This window comes from Enhydra lutris, unplaced genomic scaffold (assembly GCF_002288905.1).
Source record: "Enhydra lutris kenyoni isolate GAN:26980312 unplaced genomic scaffold, ASM228890v2 scaffoldscaffold25, whole genome shotgun sequence".
NCBI classification, from domain to species: Eukaryota; Metazoa; Chordata; class Mammalia; order Carnivora; family Mustelidae; genus Enhydra; species Enhydra lutris.
The window spans coordinates 2447370-2466662 of NW_019154109.1; the positions used below are offsets into that span (position 1 = coordinate 2447370).

Genomic DNA, 19293 nt, shown 5'->3' on the forward strand with positions numbered 1-19293 from the left:
GTTTTGTTTCTTAAATTCCACACATGAGTGAAATCATATGGTATTTGTCTTTCTCTGACTCATTTCATTTAGCCCTCTAGCTCCACCCTCATCATTGCAAATGGCAAGATTTCATTCTTTTTGATGGCCGAATAATATTCCATCATATATGTAATAAACATATTATATATATATATATATATATATATATATATATATATATATATATATCTTTATCCATTCATCAGTTGATGACACATGGACTCTTTCCAGAGTTTAAGTATTGTGATAATGTTGCTATAAACATCAGGGCACATGTGCCCCTTCAAATCTGTATTTCTATATCCTTTAGATAAATACCTTGTAGTACAATTGCTGGGTAGTAGGGTAATTCTATTTTTAGCTTCTTGAGGAATATCCATATTGTTTTCCAGAGTGGCTGCACCAGTTTGCATTCCCACCAATAGTGTGTGAGGGTTCCTTTTTCTCCGCCTCCTCACCAACATCTGTTGTTTCCTGTGTTGTTAATTTTAGAGTCATTCTGACAGGTGTGAGGTGGTATCTCATTGTGTTTTTGACTTGTATTTCCATGATGATGAGTGATGTTGAGCATCTTTCCACGTGTCTGTTAGCCATCTGGATGTCTTCTTTGGAAAAATGTCTATGTTTCTGCCCATTTCTTAATGGGATTATTTTTGGGGGGGGGGACGGTGTTGAGTTTGAGAAATTCTTTATCAATTTTGGATCCTAACCCTTTATCAGATATGTCATTTATAAATATCTTCTCTCATTTCATAGGCTGCCTTTTAGCTCTGTTGATTGTTTCCTTCGCTGTGCAGAAGGTTTTAATCTTGATGAAGTCCCAATAATTTGTTTTTGTTTCTCTTGCCTCTGGTAATGTGTCTAATAAGAAGTTGCTACTACTGAGGTCAAAGAGGTTACTGCCTGTGTTCTCCTCTAGTATTCTCTTTCGTCTTCCTTTTCTCCAGGAAAGGGCATGATTTCATATTAAACTCTGGTGAAAATTTACATCAGGATAAGTAATCCTAATGGTAGAATGAAACAGTTTTTATCCCTTGGTTAATTGATTTTATTCCTTAGTGAGTAGATGAGAAGTTTTATCTGTGTGGAACAGAAGTCTTTCTGATCCTTTTGGGAAGCTATCTGCTTCTGCACAAAAGTTAAACTATGTGAGGTTTTTCTCCAAGATTTGTAATAACTAAATTATCTCTCTTATCCCTTCAAAATGGAATGCTGAAAGAAAGAGAATTAAGCCTAAAGGATTGTGTTGCATAAAGGAACAGTATCTTGTGGAAGAAAAGAGAGCTTCTCTTTTGTATTCTAATTATTCCCTTAAAATATTAGGTGTTTTTGTTTGTTTTGAGTAATGTAGGCAAAATACACAAAATCAAGAATTTTTTCTATTTGGTCTCATTCTAAAAACTTTATTTTTCAAAAGAAGATAACATATTAAAATGAAAGTACTTTTTAAAAAAAATGATTTTGTTTATTCGTTTGACAGAGACAGAGAGATCACAAGTAGGCAGCGAGGCAGGCGGCGGGGGGGAATGCAGGTTCCTCGCTGAGCAGAGAGTCTAATGTGGGGCTCGATCCCAGGACCCTTAGATCATGACCTGAGCCGAAGGCAGAGGCTTAACCCACCGAGCCACCCAGATGCCCCAAAATGAAAGTACTTTAAAGGTGATATTAAAAAATCCAGTTAAATATTTGCCATAATAAACTTTCTTCATGTGTTATTTTTCACTTCTAGATAATTCTAGAGCACTGATTATATTTCTGGTATTTCTGATTATTGTGACCTTCCTAGCCCTCCTCATTGTTCTCTATAAAATCTATGACCTTCGCAGCAAGAGGTCCAGGTAAGAGTTGATTTCAAAATGAAAAATAATAGTAATAATGATGAAAGCACCCATATATGGGGCAACTTTAGAACCAGTTAAATAAAGAAGGGGAAGTAGCATGAAGTTCAGTTCATGTGAACTTTTGATCAAAAACTTAGTGTGGTCTTCTTGGTTTTTAGTAAATACTAATTGTTTCTACATTTACTAATAATGTTATGGATTTTTAAAAATAATAGCTAATGAAATGAATAAATATTTATTCTTTTAGTACAAAGTAGGTCAGAGGGATCTAGAAATGATAAAGGCAAAAAGGAAAGAGAGAACTATCTAAGGAATTATATATATTCCCTTGGCCAGGAACAGCTACGTTTTACGAAAAACAAGAATTTAAAAACAAAAAAATTAGTCACTTAATTGCATTTAACAGAGAACTCCTAGTTGGTTTCTTCCTCCATTAATTTTTCTTTACTCCTCTCTCTCTCCCACATCTCCTCTCCTTCATTCTTTCCTCCCTCCCCTGCCATATTCCTTCCTCCTTCCTTCTCTCCCCTTCCCTTCTTCCCTTCCCTTCCTCTCTTCTCCTTTCCCCTTTATCCTCTCCTCCCTGTCTCCATTCCCTCCTTCCTCAACACATTCACTAAATATAAATTGAATCCCAACTGAACTCTATGTTTCTTTAAAAATATATAAACTTCCATTTCTTATTTTCACAGCAATATGGAAGAAGAGGTTATACTTGTTGAAAGGGGTAAGTGGAGATATTTTTTACTGGTGAACATCCCCTTCATATTTGAATCCATTCATTTTAAATAAGAATTCAACATTTAAAAAAATATTATTTGGACTTCCTCTGTTGATACAATCATGAAACTTAAATTCATTTATTCTCTCTGTCTCTCTCTCTTATATATATATATATATATATATATGTAAAATATAAATAAAATAAATACATATATATTATATGTATATTATATATATATATATAAATTCTATTTAGATCAGTAAGTACTATGAATTTCCCAGTATATGCCAAATATTGTGCCAGCATTGAAAAACGTGGCAATTATAGGCCACAGACTCTGCTCTTAAAAGGTTTAAAATTTAATAGAGGAAAACAGAAATATCGAGAAAATATGAAAGCCATTTGGTAAATGCCATAGTGATTGAATGTGTATGATGCTATGGAAAGATAGAAGGCTGAGTGGGAAAGGCAGGCATCTGGGTCTTCTAAGATTGTGGGGAGACATTAGATCAACAAATGAGGGAGTGGTGGATGGAAGAACAGATGGAAAGTCTCATAGAGGAGGAACTGATAAGTGTGGTCAAGTCTCTGCCAGGATGGGCTGGTGGCTTTTCCCTAAAGGCTCATTTATGAGCATGACAAAAAAAATTGCAATTTGACTTAGGTGAGAAAAAGGAATTCCATTTTTTCTCTTCTTTTTCAACTTTTACACTATTTCTTTAATTCTTCCAATGTGATTTTGGATCTGGTAAAAGGAGATGGAGATAAAGATTGAAACTATGTTTACAATAGAGAAAATGATTTGTTGTCTCATATTCAAGACAGCAAAAATTTAAGAACTCCTCTGTCTTATTTGAACTTCTGACAGGTTTTCCTCTGTAAGAGCAGGTTCTAAATCAATAAGCAAAAGCATTAGGATTGGTTCTTTAGAGTTCCTTGACTTTATTTTCCATTGCAAAATCTATCACTACCTGATATTGTATTATATATTTTACTTGTTTGATAACTCTCCTCCCCTAACTAGAATGTAAGCTAGGGATATGAAGATAGGGAGATTTTTCTTTCTTGTTTCACTGCTCTATCCCCAGTACCTATCTGAGTATATGGCATTCAAAGCATGTCAGTGAATACATGCATGAATGAGGTAAAGAGTTTTGAAAATTAGTTCTGATAGACAGAGGGAAGAATGAAGAGTACAAGAATAATAAGCCCCTAAGTAGAGAAGGGAAATGAATTTCAGGGTGTCAGTGAAGACTAGGAAGGGTCAAAGAAGGCTTTTATGTCAAAGTTGGTACTGATTGTCCGTTTGCATGCATTAGAACTTACCCAAACTCCATTTAACCTCAATGGTGGCTCTAAATTCAGAACAAATGAATATCAGCGATTCCCAACAACCCAAAGAAGCAACTGCACATGGCTAATTTGTTAAGAGTATTTGAATAGACTGTTTCCACAGACAATAAGATAAATGTGCAATCCTAACAGACATCTTTCCTTACCTGATAGAGAACATTAACCTGAAGAGAAGAAACATATTTTTCCTGTGTGACAGTTTACATTCTCTTATTCTTCTGAAACTGTTGTTTTTTAGGAGCAATGCACAACTGTAGCTCTCTATATATTTTACTCCTTACTAAGTTATTAAAAAAGCATAGCATATAATGTGTTTTGTACCCTCGAGGCATAACAGATAAGCACAACTTGTTTAGAGCTTAGTGTGAAGGGAATATCGAATGAAGCTGAATCCTATCAGGGTATTAATCATATTCTCTTATCTGCACAAAATTTCATAATAACTTAAAAAAGGAAAAAATAATAACTATAATATAGGCACATAAGTATAGTAACTGTGTTATTAATGAAGTAGTCAAACCTTAGATTTAGGCAATGGAACACTAATAATAGTGTTATAACTTTTTAACAAGTAGAGTTACCTGTTCATGTTGGTATTTCAGAAGACTAATTTTGGGGGCAGTTTAAAAGAAAAGTCAGCATAAGGAAAAACTAGACACAGGGAGAGGAGTTCGGAAGATGTATTTGCGTGCATGAGGAGGACTGTCTGCCCCGACCAATGACAGAGGGATCTAAAGCACCCAGTGACCTACTGGGTATGGAGACGGAGGGGGATATCTTGGATCATGTGGAAGTTTCGATCTTAATTTACTTTGTGAATGGTGATCTTGTTTATTGAGATTTGAAGTACTAGAGTCAAGGAAACATGATTTTTACTTTGAACATTTTGACTTTGAGATACATGTGGGATAACTGTATGGAAAATCTGGGAGATGGTCTGAAAGGTTAATATAAAGCCCAGAAGAGGGCTGGAGACCAAAATTTAGAAATCATGGGTTTATAGGTGAATCTTTGTAGGCGAGGGAGATTTTCCAGATGGAATATGTGTGAGGAGGAAAGGAGCAAAGGGTTAATCCAAGCTACAAATTCAATGGAATTTGTATGAACACTTGAAAGATAGACATAACCCTGGTCATGAATCCTTAATATGTTTAAAGATGATGAAAAACAGCTGATGACTGTAGAGCCAATCCATGCCGATATTTTGTTGGAAACTTACAAGAGGAAGATTGCTGATGAAGGAAGACTTTTCCTGGCTGAATTTCAGGTGCGTGCTTCTCTTGATATATGATGAGAAATTTACTCAATTGTTAAGATCATTCCATTTTAAATGTATTATGTAACTATTTGCCTTTGTAGTTTATCCCACGTAATACTGCAGCATAGTCAAAGCAGAGATTATTAAGATATTTACAGAACAGAATAGATACTTATAGTCATGAAACAAGTGAACATTTCAAAATAATTCTTCATTGTATCATTATCAGTCTTGAGGTTGTGACACAAAACATATTTGGTCAGTTTTGTACTTATAGTCTAGGTAAATATCCAAGTTTGTGTTTTTAAATGAATTTTACAGTGGTAATTAATTCTGAATTTACTCTCACTTGTGGGTTTTATTCACAAAGTAGCCAGGCCAACATTCATTTTTTAAGGTTTTTTTTTTTTTTTCATAATTTCTAACAATATTAATTTCAATTATGCGACACAGCTTGCTTATCAGCATAAAGGAAATACATTATAGGATGTTTCCTTTGCTCAAAATGACAAATGGCAAGGGGAAAATTATTTTTCTTGAATCTTCTGTGACTCAAAGTATCTTTATGTCTTTCAGAGCATTCCACGGGTATTCAGCAAGTTTTCTATCAAGGATGCTCGAAAACCTTTTAACCAGAATAAAAACCGTTATGTTGACATCCTTCCTTGTACGTACTCATTGAGAATTGGATTTCCATATATTTAGGCTATTTGATTATTCATTATTTCATTTATTTATATTTCTTTTCTTTGAACAGATGATTATAACCGTGTTGAACTCTCTGATATAAATGGAGATGCGGGGTCAAATTATATAAATGCCAGCTATATTGATGTGAGTAAAAATGCATAACTGCCAGATTAATTTATATCTTTGTTGTTTTGTCATTAACCATTTTCATTTTTCTTGTATCTATGCATTCTATTCAGTTCCTTCTTTATCATGGCAAAGCTTCAGAAATATTATTAGAAATAGTTTGAAGTAAACCCCTAATGTTGCTGAGATAAACAATAAAATCATTACTAACTGCAAGTATAGTTATTATTTGTTATTGGTACTAGGTATTTTATAGAATTTTTTCTACAAAAAAGATGATACTAATAAAATATTCTGGTACCTACTATGTGCTGAATATTAGACTAAATGATCTATGTATATATTGCTCATGAGAGCCCCACATTTGCCCTGGCCATGTGTACCATTCATGCTCACTGTAGAGGTGAGAGGTGAGGACTGGGAGGTTCTGGGGAAGTAGTTGTCCTTGCCCTTGTTCAGTTAGTAAAAGGTTGACTTGGGATTCAAACCCAGGTCTGCCTGACTCCAAACTATGATGCTTCAATTGTATCACATTTCATGTCAGCAGAGATGTTCTTCATTGAGCCGGCTCATGTGTTCATTGTATTTACCCAAAGCCAAATACTGCATATGGTTAATGTATCCATAATATTTAAAAATGTTATTTATTATATAATTGTTAAATAAATAATGTACCACACAATTTTTTTTTTTTTAAAAAATTAAGTGGTGTAACAATAGAGAGAGACTGAAAAAATTCTCCTTCCACACAATCCACCATTTGCCCCATGTCTCCGTTTACCAGAACAGGTAACCTTTATGTTGTTTCTTATTGATCCAGCCAGTTTCTTTATAAACAAGAGAATGCCAACTTTTTTTATCCTCTTCTTTATCTAAAAATGTTAACATAATATTCATATTGTTCTGTGTCATGCTTTATATACATATGTAAGATTTATATATGTATGTGTATATGTATATACATATACGTATGTGTGTGTATGTGTGTGTGTACACAGAAAAAATTTATATATATAATCACTACAAGAAAAGGGATTGGCAAATTTTTTCTGTAAGGGGCCTAACAACAAATATTTTGGGTTTTCAGGACATAGCACTTCTGTCACAATTACTTAGATCTGAAGTTTAGTGGCCACATCCAGAGATAATACACAATGTGAATGTATTCAATTTCTTTCTTTCTTTTTTTTTTTTTTTTTTCCCAAAATCAGACACAGGACACTTGGGTGGCTCAGTGGGTTAAGCCTCTGCCTTCGGCTCAGGTCATGATCTCCGGGTCCTGGGATTGAGCCCCATATTGGGCTCAATGGGGAGCCTCCTTCCTCCTCTCTCTCCTCTCTCCTCTCTCTGCCTTTCTGCCTACTTGTGATCTCTCTCTCTCTCTCTCCATCAAATAAATAAATAAAACCTTAAAAAAAAAATCAGACACAAGTTGTAGCTTGCTGACCCTGGACATAGAGTATTTCTATACCTTTCTCTCAGATTTTATAAGACATTCATGGTTATAGCTGAATTGTGATTTAGTTAATCATTTCTTGTATTAATGGACATTAAATGCCTTTTCTAATCTTCTGCTTTTACAAACAATGGTTCAATGAATAATCTTGACTTATTATTTTACACTGGGATTTAGTATATATAGGATAAATTCCTAAAAGAAGAATTTCTAGGTCAAAGAGAATATGCATTTGAAATTTTAAAAGACATTTCCAAATGGTCCTCCACTAGGATTGTACCAATTTACATTCCACCAGCAGTGTATGAAGAGGGCTTATTTCCACAGACCGCCAAAAGAGTAATCAACAAAAAATTGTTTTGACAGTCAAATGGTTGACAAAGTGTATATCACGCTACTCTCTATGCTGGTTTATGAGGTAATTCACAAACTTTTCTTAAAGAAAAAAAATTGAAATTGAAGTTTGTTTTGATCTACGTGAATATATAAACTTTCAGTGGAATAGGTAAAATGGTCAAATCATATTTATTTACTTATTCACATGATGTGTTAGTTTCCTAGGGCTGACATAACAAAACACCACAAACTGGGTGGCCTAAAACAACATAGATTTATTCTCTCAAAGTTCTGGAGGCAAGAAGTCTGAAATCCGGGTGTCAGTAGAGCCATGCTTCCTCAGTAGGATCTGAGGGAAACCCTCCCTTGCCTCTTCTAGCTTCTAGTAGCTCCTGACAATCCTTGGCCTTCATTGGCTCGCAGCTGTTATCACCCTAATCTGTGCTTCCGTCATCACATGACCTTCTTTCCTGTGTGATTCTACATCACTATGCCCCCTTTCTCTCATAAAGACACCAGTCATTAGAATGAGAGCCCATCTTCAATCCGTAGAACCTCATCTTCCACAAAGATCTTCTTTGCAAATGAAATCATATTTTGACATTCTGACTGGATATGAGGTTTTGAAGAATGCTATTCAATCCTCTACACACAGATAATGTAAAATTACAGCAAAACTTTAAAATTTTGGATCATTTATGAAACATGCACCTTCACCATTTTTGCAAGTAGAAGCAGAGCTGGGATTTATCTTCTCGGGCATTCTGTCCCTAGAGTCGGCACTCTAACCAATACATATATCCTGCCTCCCATCCACTTTGTTTAATACATGACAATTTTTGTATCCTTGCTTACTGTTGTCTCTGCAAGTTCGATCCCAAGCAACAAATACCTCTTCCATCAACATATACTCATGATATCCACAATAAAATTTCTTACTTTATTCCTTTTTAATATGATCAACAAAAGACTTATTTATAATAATGAGCAACACTTACAAATGTGAGGTCATAGTCTAAAGATAATTATGAGTACTGCATCATAATTTTGACCTCTATTTTAACTGATTCTGTAAGTAATTTCTGTAGGCTTTCATAACTATCACTGATTAACTTTATTTTAGTACATAGTGTTCCTTTCACATTGTTTTTGGAAGAAAATTGAGAACAGATTTTATAAGAATTTAGCTGGTCTCTGAAAAAAAAACTTATAATCTCTATTCAAATATCTATGGTAATTATGGTATTGAATTAATACTTATTTTTCTCCACCAGAGCTGGGAGCTCCCAAAAAGCATGTCTTCAGCTTTTGGATAGTTACTTGACATATTGTAGTCCCTCAATAAATAAGTGCTAAATAAGTTAATATATGCCTAACACTATGTCATGAGATAAATGTTTCAAGAAGTTATTGACTTAATCCCGAATTTTTGTGGCCCATGTAACCATATTTCATTGAATGGGCAAAGGTTATCTCTCTGAAGGCTTCTCTGATTGCTGAGGTAAATTTAAGGAATATGGGATAATTTGGAAGAAATTAGCACAATATCTTATCTGCCTCTGTACTCCTTCTTTACTTTGGTAATAGGAGTGGAAAAAAGCAGATATGTAGGTAATGAAATGAAAGTTATTGTATCTTTTATCTACAATGGCAGAGAAGGAGTCTAGGGAATCTGCAGTCTATCCCAGCACTAGTTAAAAGGTAGAAATGTGGGAATCATCTCAGAATGATTTATTGAAAGAAATTGAGTAAAAATCCCAAAAGCAAATATACGGCTTGTACGAAGGTTTAAATTGTAACAGATGGTTTTGTAAGAGTTGGCAGAACATAAAATATAAGAACGTCTGGATTACTTTTATAAATTGCTGCACTACCCTAGATGAGGATGAAATCTGATTTCTAAAATTGTTTTGGGTATATGGGAAAGACACATGAAAGCCATGAATATGGTTTGTAAATGCTAACATGTTTGGCACAGTTTAATGGGTGATCACGAGTTAATAAAATCCCCCCCTTATAATTTGAAAATGTTCAGAAAAATCCACAACCAAGAAATTGTGGCTCTAAATCAACCTCCTTTAACTCACGATTTTGCATGTAAATGAGTAATTGAGGGTTCACTAAATGATATACCTTTGTATGTGTTTTAAACAGGGCTTCAAAGAACCCAGAAAATACATTGCTGCACAAGGTAATTTACCTGATATTCTAACATTCTTTTTGAAAAATTGTTTCATAGTTCTTTTATCAGAAAATATTTATCAGTTAGTATTTATTTACCTCCTAGGTCCCAGGGATGAAACTGTTGATGATTTCTGGAGGATGATCTGGGAACAGAAAGCCACGGTTATTGTCATGGTCACTCGATGTGAAGAAGGAAACAGGGTAAATGACATAGGATGAAGATGGGGGTTAGGAAAAGAGCATGTTGAATCGCATTTCAAAATACAAACCAAAACACACATATTGCTTGATGACAAAAACAGTTCTCTATTTTAATCAGTGTAACACTTGACTTAAATGTTTCATACATGTAGAAAAATAAAATACGTACATACCTAAATATATGTATATATGAATGAAGTTTAAGTGTTTGTGCTTAATTGCTGGCCTTACATTTGATTCCCATTTCTTTGCAGTATTGTTATGAGTTTAGTGCATTGTTATGAGTTTAGTGCATTTCAGTGTGCTGATTTCACAAGCACTCATGAATACTTAAAACAAGACTGTCCTTGGGCAGATATGTGGTAATTCATGTAATAGGACTTTAGGAAGCGTGAAAACCTCCCTACCCTGCAGCCTGAAATTAACTGCATGCAACCACATCATTTCTGCTGACAACTGAGCCCATCCTCTTTTAATATGCAGCTAAGCCTAGGAAGAGCATCCTTCTGCTAGGTAGCATGGAGAAATCTTTCAGGACATGTTGTTAATGGGAAATGAAATACTTTTCAAACATCACAGCTTGAGGTGTATATGTGCTTGAAGAAGAATACACAAATGTTGTGAGGAATATTTTTTGTGTTTTTAATTTCAATAAACAAATTTGTTTAAATGAAAAACCAAAATTATTAATATTTTTTTGAAATATAGAACAAGTGTGCAGAATACTGGCCATCAATGGAAGAGGGCACACGGGCTTTTGGAGATGTCATTGTAAAGATCACCGAGCACAAAAGATGTCCAGATTATATCATTCAGAAGTTAAACATTACAAATGTGAGTTTGTTTTATTACATGATTTTTATTTTCATATAGGTTGTCTAAAAATACAATTATGGAATGAAATTAAATGCAATCTATTTAAATTATAATCTTATCTAAATTATAATCTATCTAAGAAAAACTATTTTAACAAACTACAGGAGGAGGGGTTGCCTTAGAACAATAACACAAGCCAAAAGGGTCAAGTTAAATGACTGGAGAAAGTAGTATTTATCCAAGTCATATCAAAAGTATCTGTAGGGGCACCTGAGGGGCTCAGTTGGTTAAGTGTTCAACTCTTGATTTTGGTTCAGGTCATGGTCTCAGGGTTGTGGGATCAAACCCCTGCGTTGGGCTCCATGCTAGTCACATTCTCTCTTCCTCTTCCTCCCACCCCAGTCTCCCACTCAAATATATATAGTAATGTTGTGACTCTTGACATAAAGAGAAGAGCTCATTAATTGTGTTGAATAAATGATTGGATTATTGAATGAATGATAAAATGGCCCTTTTCTCAATGGGTCTATTACCATTACCATTATGGAGAGAATACTTAACCAAATGGCACAATTAGAGAGCTCTTTCTGCCCATGGATCCTGGCCTTGTACTTTAATAAAATTACCTTTATGCACCAACCCCCCCCCCCGCAAAAAAAACACAAAACAAACCCAAAAAGAAAAACAAAAAGCAAATGGCACAATTAGAGACTATTGTAAGAAATACAAAGTTCTGGGGCACCAGGGTGGCTCACTGGGTTAAGCCTCTGTTTTCCTCTCAGGTCATGATCTCAGAGTCCTGGGATCAAGCCCCACATTGGACTCTGCTCAGCAGGGATCCTGCTTCTCCGTACCCCCCAACCTCTGCCTATCTCTCTGCCTACTTGTGATCTCTGCCTGTCAAATAAATTAATAAAATCTTTAAAAAAAAAAGAAATACAAAGTTCTAACTATGTAGCAAAGATAAAGTGTTTAGTTTGGAAAAGAAAATTGTCACTGTGGCCTTAGATAATAGTTAAAATGGAGGTCCTCACACATGTTATAGGATTCCGAGTTTTTTGTTTTTTTTGGAGTTTTTGTATTATTATTATTATTTTTAATTTATTTTTTAAGTAGGCTTCATTCCCAGCATGGAGCCCAATGTGGGGCTTGAACCCACCAACCACCCTGGGATCAAAACCTGAGCTGAGATCAGGAGTTCGACACTCAACTGGCTGAGCCACCCAGGCACACCCTAGCATTCCATTTTTATGAAGAGTCCAGAATAGGCAAATTTATGGAGACAGAACGTTGATTAGGATTGCTTGAAACTGAGGCAGGGGAGAAGCAGGAGGAGGGATGACTGCTAATCAGTAAGGGTTTCTTTGGGGAGGTAATGAAAATGCCTTGTAATTAGCTAGTGGTAGGATTTTATGACTCTGAGAATATAATAAAACATTTTATCATTTAAATGAATGAATTTTATGGCATGTGAATATATTTTAAAGAGGGATAAAGACGCAAAACATACCCCTACCACTTATGTATTTCTTCCAAGGCCTTCATAGGCTCCCATGGCATTACTAACTACTGTAACCACAGAGGGCTGTGGGGCAATGGTTCCACCACCAATAGTTCATGGTAAAATACATGAAGGACTTAGGCATGAGACCCCCAGTCCATATATATGGGTCATATGTAGATCAGGTTATATCGATTGGTCTCATTATTATTCTTAATTAATATAATTATTTCCTACCAGAAGATTACAACCAACCAAGTTTTGTTGTTTCTTCTGCTATCTAAATGTAGGTGGTTCTTCTTCGTACCAGCTCAGGGAAGTATGAATTATTCATCTTGTAGGGGTTATCTTGAAGTTGGGACAATTATGAACCATAGTCTGGGGCTGACTTTCCTCAGTTGTCTCCCCACAGTCTGAGCTAACATTTCTAATATAAGATGCCTACAAAACATAGCATTAACCAAATAATTTATCAGACCTTCTTCATGTGAAGAAAATTTACTGGTCTACCAAACAGAATTATTTCAGCTGTGAGAATGGCCTTTGCTTTATATCTTTTTCTACCCACCCACATCCCCATTTTTGGTGCATGTGTGTGTTTCTGTTATTTGTTTCTGGCATCACAGCATGGAAGTTCCTAGCAGCCTCAGCTCACTTACCACAGCTTACTACCTTCCTGGTAAGTCATTGCTTACCGGTTAGTGCTTGCCAACCCTGCATGACGTCTCAATGGCTGGTTATCCATTGGAAAGGAAAATGTCACCATGGTTGAAAAAACTTACATGAGGAGTTCTTGGTCCTGCCGCTCCTTCTACTTATTTGTCAGGTAGTTTGCTTTAAAAAAAAAACAAAAAAAAAAAAACTCAAAGAAAATATCTTTTGCTTAGAAAAAAGAGAAAACCACGGGAAGAGAGGTGACTCACATTCAGTTCACCAGCTGGCCGGATCATGGGGTGCCTGAAGACCCTCACCTGCTCCTCAAGCTTCGAAGGAGAGTGAACGCTTTCAGCAACTTCTTCAGCGGCCCCATTGTGGTGCACTGCAGGTAAATGGAGCCCCACGGCAGGTGCCAGAGCTATCCCAGTCCTCGCCTTGAGGCTGGTAGGGACATCCTTCCCTTTGGCAGTTGCTGCTTTGGGCAACAGTCTGTGAGGAGAAACTTAGGTTCTTTCCTCTGCTTCATCCCGTCAGCTTTTCCATTCACTTCCCTGCCACGATCATGCCTTCACTTTGTTTGTTTGCTTTGTCAGTGCTGGTGTTGGACGCACGGGCACTTATATTGGAATTGATGCCATGCTAGAAGGTCTGGAAGCAGAAAACAAAGTAGATGTTTATGGTTATGTCGTCAAGCTACGGCGACAGAGATGCCTGATGGTTCAAGTGGAGGTATGAGCCAACCTTCAACCCCAAATATCCCTTTTGCTTTTTGACGGAAATTTTCCTGTGGGGGGAACAGTGATCTTAAAAGAAATCCCGAGTCTTCGAAATTTTAAACAGTGGGTGAAAATAGTTTTCTTTTAAATTCCTGAAAACTAAATCAATTGGTAAGCACCCATTAGAAGTATTTTGCATTAGTGTCTAAAAAGTACGGTAGAAGAAGGATGATTCTAAAATATATAAACAAACACATACATAAATAATAAATGCCACTTACAGGTGTCAGAAAGGAAAAAAGAATAAATAAAACACTGAAAACCAGTTTGGCAGAATCTCATAAAATTAATACCAGGGAGGACAATATAGTATAGTGATTAGAGCCCAGATTTTGGACCTACACTTCCAAGGTTCATATCTTGCCTTTAATTCTTAACGTTTTGTATCCTTTCACAAGTTTTTAATATTTCTGTGCCTTTGTTAAGTCATGTGTAAAGTGGAGGTAATGACCTATTTACTCTACGGAGTTTTGATGAAAAGGTATTCTAAAGAAAGTATGTAGGCAAGTCCCCGGGACATGTATGTAGCCAGTAATTGTAAGTGATGGTTATTATTGAAAATGCCTGCACTTGACCCAGCAATTCCGCATGTATGTTTATGCCCAAGAGAAGCACCTGCAAATGTGCACAGTTAGAAACGTGCGCAAGAATGTTCATTGAATTAAACATTGATAGAATAACCAAAAAAAAAAAAAAAGAAAGAAAAAGAAGAAAGAGAGAGAGAAAGAAAGAAGGAGAGAGAGAAAGAAAGAAGGAGAGAGAGAAAGAAGGGAAAAAAAGAAAAGACAAGACTTTATTCATATTTATGGAGAAAGGGGGAAAGTGTAGACATACAGATGCCCTACAACGCATGCTATGCAGTTGAAAGGGATAATCTTGGTCTGTATCCATCCATGTGGTTAGATGCTCAGATGAAAATCGTGAGTGAATAAAATCACTGAATGAAACATGTAAGATAAAATGTATAGAATTTTAAAGAAGCACACAAAAATGTACAATGTTTATAGATACATAAATATAAGTGCAGAAGTATAAAGATAGATTGTCAACCCGGAAAAAAAAATTATTTCCTATGGAAAAAGTAAATGGGGTAAAAGGATACAGTCAAAGTCAGGGCGCTGGAGTTAGTGATTAAAGAGGCTTGAACTTTATCAGAAATATGTCATTTATTTAAAAATAGTGGATTCAAATATGATAGAAAGTTTGGAGTTGTTAAATGTTGATTTGGCATAGTGCTTTTTTTAAAAATAATTTCCTCTATTTTAAATGATTCTAGGAAACTTTTTAAAAAATGCGTTCTAGGGAATATCAACTGGCATTCTTTTCCTCTTAAGTACAGTGAGAAATTTATTATAGTTTTATATATTAGTGAATTGAATTGATGGATCAATAATAATTACTGAAGGAAGTAACAGACAATGCTTTCTGATTTTTAGAAATAAAATAAAAGTCATGCACTATATAGTAGATATTTAATCTATTTAGCAAGCTATTTTTTCCTGGGAAAAAAACTGTCATGGAATTTGCCCACATTCTAGAGAACTGTGAGAGCCAAATTCCACAATATTCAAATGTTATAGGTATCAGTTTTCTTTTGCATACATTGTCCCAATATGAGGAAAGTTATGGGGATGTATAATTTATTTAAATGTGATTTATAGGACTGTAAGTTATCAGTTAATTATCTATATTTTTCTTTGGATTTGTAGGCACAGTATATCCTGATCCATCAGGCCCTGGTGGAATACAATCAATTTGGGGAAACAGAAGTGAGTTTGTCTGAACTACACCCATATCTATTTAACATGAAGAAAAGAGATCCACCCAGCGAGCCATCTCCACTAGAGGCTGAATTCCAGGTAATAATAGTGATAATAATAATAACTATGGGTAACTTTCACTGAGGGCTATTTTCTAGTGCTGCGCTTTACGTTTGACATGGTTCTTGAATTTGGGCCTTCCCACAACCAATGGAGCACAGATGAGGAAACTAAGACATAGAGAGTTTAAGAGAAATGCCCGAAAGTGAAAAGCTCTTACAAAGGAAACTTGTTTAAACCTAGAAATGTGTCTACAGCCCACACTTTTAACAGTTTCTCATTAAGGTGGTATAAAGTAGAGTGTCAAAATAATAGATAGTATATACGTACAAAATTGGTCTGCCAAAGGCAATGTAGCATCTCACCTTTTAAAACTACATCTGGTTTTGGTTTGGAAAGGAAATAATTAGAGGAGTTTATGACTACTTAGGAATTTTAACTGGCTGAAGCTGGTAGACAGAAACTAAAGGATAAATACATGTGTCCTAACCTATTTATTGGGCTATTACTTGGAAAGCTAGCTTAGGATATAGTTCACTCACTCAGAGAATTCTCACAGCTATCTCCAAATTGTTCAGTTGTCCAAAAAAAAAAAAAAAAGTTTGCCACTTTTCTCTTATGATTTCCAGTTTACTGAAACATTCTGTAAACTACCAAACTGGCCAAATTGGAGAGTTTCACAAGACCAGGAATATGTTTTTAATCAGATGCAGAATTGTTTAATGTTTTGGTTCAAAATGAGGATGAGGTGTGGGGGAGGGGGTAGGTAGAGCATCCGATAATCAGCAGCTAACACAATCCCCTAGAAGACCCAAGCATAGTGGAAGGACCAGCAGCCTGCCAGAGTAGTCTTGAGTGGAAGGATGTTTAATTGCTTTTTTCTTGCTCTTTTAGCTGACAGATCAACCACCTATCAGTACACTAACTCTGCTAAACCATATACATATATGCTGTTTGGAAATATTTATAAATGTAATTTAAACATTCACATGTAAAGTCACTAAAAGAAAGAGTAAATTCTGTGACTGAACAAATATGATTAGGTTTTTGCCCTGTGTCAAGTACAGTTTTGGGTACAAGAGTCAGAGTGATTTCCAGTGGACATGGTGAGAGTGTGTAACCCAGGTCACAGCTAGTGACTATAACTTATAGAAATAGTGAAATTATTTCATTTAAGCATAAAGGAAGACAGGAAATGAGAGGAGAGATGTAGGTTACTTGCTAGATTTGGTGATAGGAAGTTAAGGCTGTTCTTGTCAATTGTCTTCTTTCTAAAGAGGGTATGAAGCAAGATCATCAGTTAAAAGTTTAGGGGGGCAGGAGTGAGTAGGGCAAAGAAACACTTATGCTTGAGGAAGGAGAAAGTAGATGGAACAGCTATGTCAAAGTAGGAAAGCCATCTCCCTAGGCAAAGTAGTAGATTGATGGAAATTGTTACATCATTTCAAATTTATGGTCATGAACTTAAAGAGAGTCCTTTGGTTTTATTGTTTTCTATAGAAACATTGAAAATAGGGGCTGTGTATACAGACAGTTGGGTTAAACCCATCTAGGATTTCTTGAAGTGACTATTTGAAAGTCAGAGGCAAAGTAATTGAGGGTGTTTGCAAATGTATGATATAGTGGTGGATGATAAAGAGCAAATTGGCTGCAGAAGGACATGGGGCACTTAAGGATGGTGGTAAGGGTGGTATGTGGAAGATTTTGATAAAATTGCACAATGCTAGACTGAAGATACTAGAATAAATGACTAGGAAGAAAAGAGGTAATTTTCAATAATGAGATGATTGAAATTGTAATTTTTAAATGAATGCTTAAAATGAAACTTACAAAGGTAGAATGGAGAAAGTGGTTGGTAGAAGAGTGGAGGGAAAGGTCATAGGAGGTAAAGAAGCTAAGAAGAGACTAGAGCGTTGCATAGATCATCCTTGTCAATATTGAAGTAACCAAGAATGATGATAGACCTGGGAAGAAAAATGAGGCAAGTCTAAAACCAAATGAGAAGGAGCGATCCAGGAATCAGTACTTGGAGCCTCTAACAAAGGTCAAAGCTATATGACATGGCATCAGGAAAATTGAAGTAGTTGGGCTTTTTGAAAGAGAAATGAGTAGAACTCATAAGGAGAAATGAGTAGATGAGGAGGAGAAATAAGTAGAAACACGTAGCAAAGACAGAACATATCTTTCCTTCAAGCTGTGATGTATGTGGGGAATTCAGTTGTTTTTTTTTTTTTTCCAAAGATCTACTAATGCATTTTTGGTGGTGTTCTCAAGAGACCCTTGGGTTTCACCTGGTGCACCCCTCCTCCCCCAAGCATAAAAGGTGAAGGAACTGTTGGGAGAAAAGCATTAAGATGGATAGGAGTTTACTGATGACAGACCCTGAGTACCAGAGAGCAGAGAGGAAGACATTGACTGGTGAGATGTAAGAGACTGAGTTGTAATTTGAGAATAACGACTTAGATAATTATTTAGTAATAGAGTTCTAGCAGATATGGATGCACTGGGAAGCTGAGACTGAGGTGTAGAAAGCCCTTCATGTCTTAGATGAGGGTAAGCCATTAGTTTTATCTGTAATAGTGGGTATTGGCTACAGGGCAGGGGCCACTGGGTGACCATTCTAACAGACAGAAAGTATGATGCTTTCCAAAGCATCAGCCTCCGTGAGTTCAAATGGCCTGGTATTCAAAAATGAGGTTTTCTTTCTTTTTTTTTTTTTTAAGTTTTTAATTTATTTATTTGACAGAAAGATCACAGGTAGGCAGAGAGAGGCGGGGAAGCAGGCTCCCCATTGAGCAGAGAGCCAGATGTGGGGCTCCATCCTAGGACCCTGAGATTGTGACCTGAGCCGAAGGCAGAGGCTCAACCCACTGAGCCACCCAGGTGCCCTGAAAAATGAGGTTTTCATTCACTCAATTACACAGCAATGCATGGGGTTTGATACAGGGTGCCATATTTAGTTTGAAAGAGCGTCCCATATTTTAAAAATATATATGCATATATATGTATGTGTATATACGTACACATACATATATAATATAAAGAGCATACCATATTTTAAAAAATATATATATATATACATATATATGTATATACACACACACGCACACACACACATCCCATGCACATATGTTTGCCTGTGTATAAAATCCTAATGAACTGTATATGATGAGCTCTTTTGGTTTAGATTATTCATTCATTTGACAAATACTTAAGAACAAATGCGAAGAAGGGGCTACAGGCAGAGAGATCTTCCAGAATAAATGGCATTTAAACTGATAGTTAGGGACCCCCTGGGTCGCTCAGTTGGTTAAGTCTCTGCCTTCGGCTCAGGTCATATCCCAGAGTCCTGGGATTGAGCCCCACATCGGGCTCCTTGCTCAGGGGAGAGACTGCTTCTCCCTCTGCCTCTGCCTGCCGCTCTGCCTACTCGTGCTCTCCCTCTATCTCTCTGTCAAATAAATAAATAAATCTTTAAACTGATAGTTAAAAGGCGTCTGAAATGAGCAGAGTGACAAGAGAAAAGGGTAGCC

At 36.0% G+C, this 19293-nt stretch overlaps 1 protein-coding gene across 5 annotated transcripts in view; it reads left to right on the top strand.

The window, feature by feature from the left end:
- LOC111150935 (protein tyrosine phosphatase, receptor type C) overlaps positions 1-19293 on the top strand; it is a 126176-nt gene that overhangs the window by 96087 nt on the left and 10796 nt on the right. For all 5 annotated transcript variants that reach the window (XM_022508625.1, XM_022508626.1, XM_022508627.1 and 2 more), the window contains 11 exons: positions 1751-1859; positions 2555-2589; positions 5097-5206; positions 5774-5864; positions 5955-6031; positions 9960-9996; positions 10093-10190; positions 10899-11024; positions 13395-13552; positions 13758-13893; positions 15650-15799. In XM_022508625.1, the coding sequence (XP_022364333.1) occupies positions 1751-1859; positions 2555-2589; positions 5097-5206; positions 5774-5864; positions 5955-6031; positions 9960-9996; positions 10093-10190; positions 10899-11024; positions 13395-13552; positions 13758-13893; positions 15650-15799 (1127 nt within the window). The remainder of the gene's footprint in view (positions 1-1750; positions 1860-2554; positions 2590-5096; positions 5207-5773; positions 5865-5954; positions 6032-9959; positions 9997-10092; positions 10191-10898; positions 11025-13394; positions 13553-13757; positions 13894-15649; positions 15800-19293) is intronic.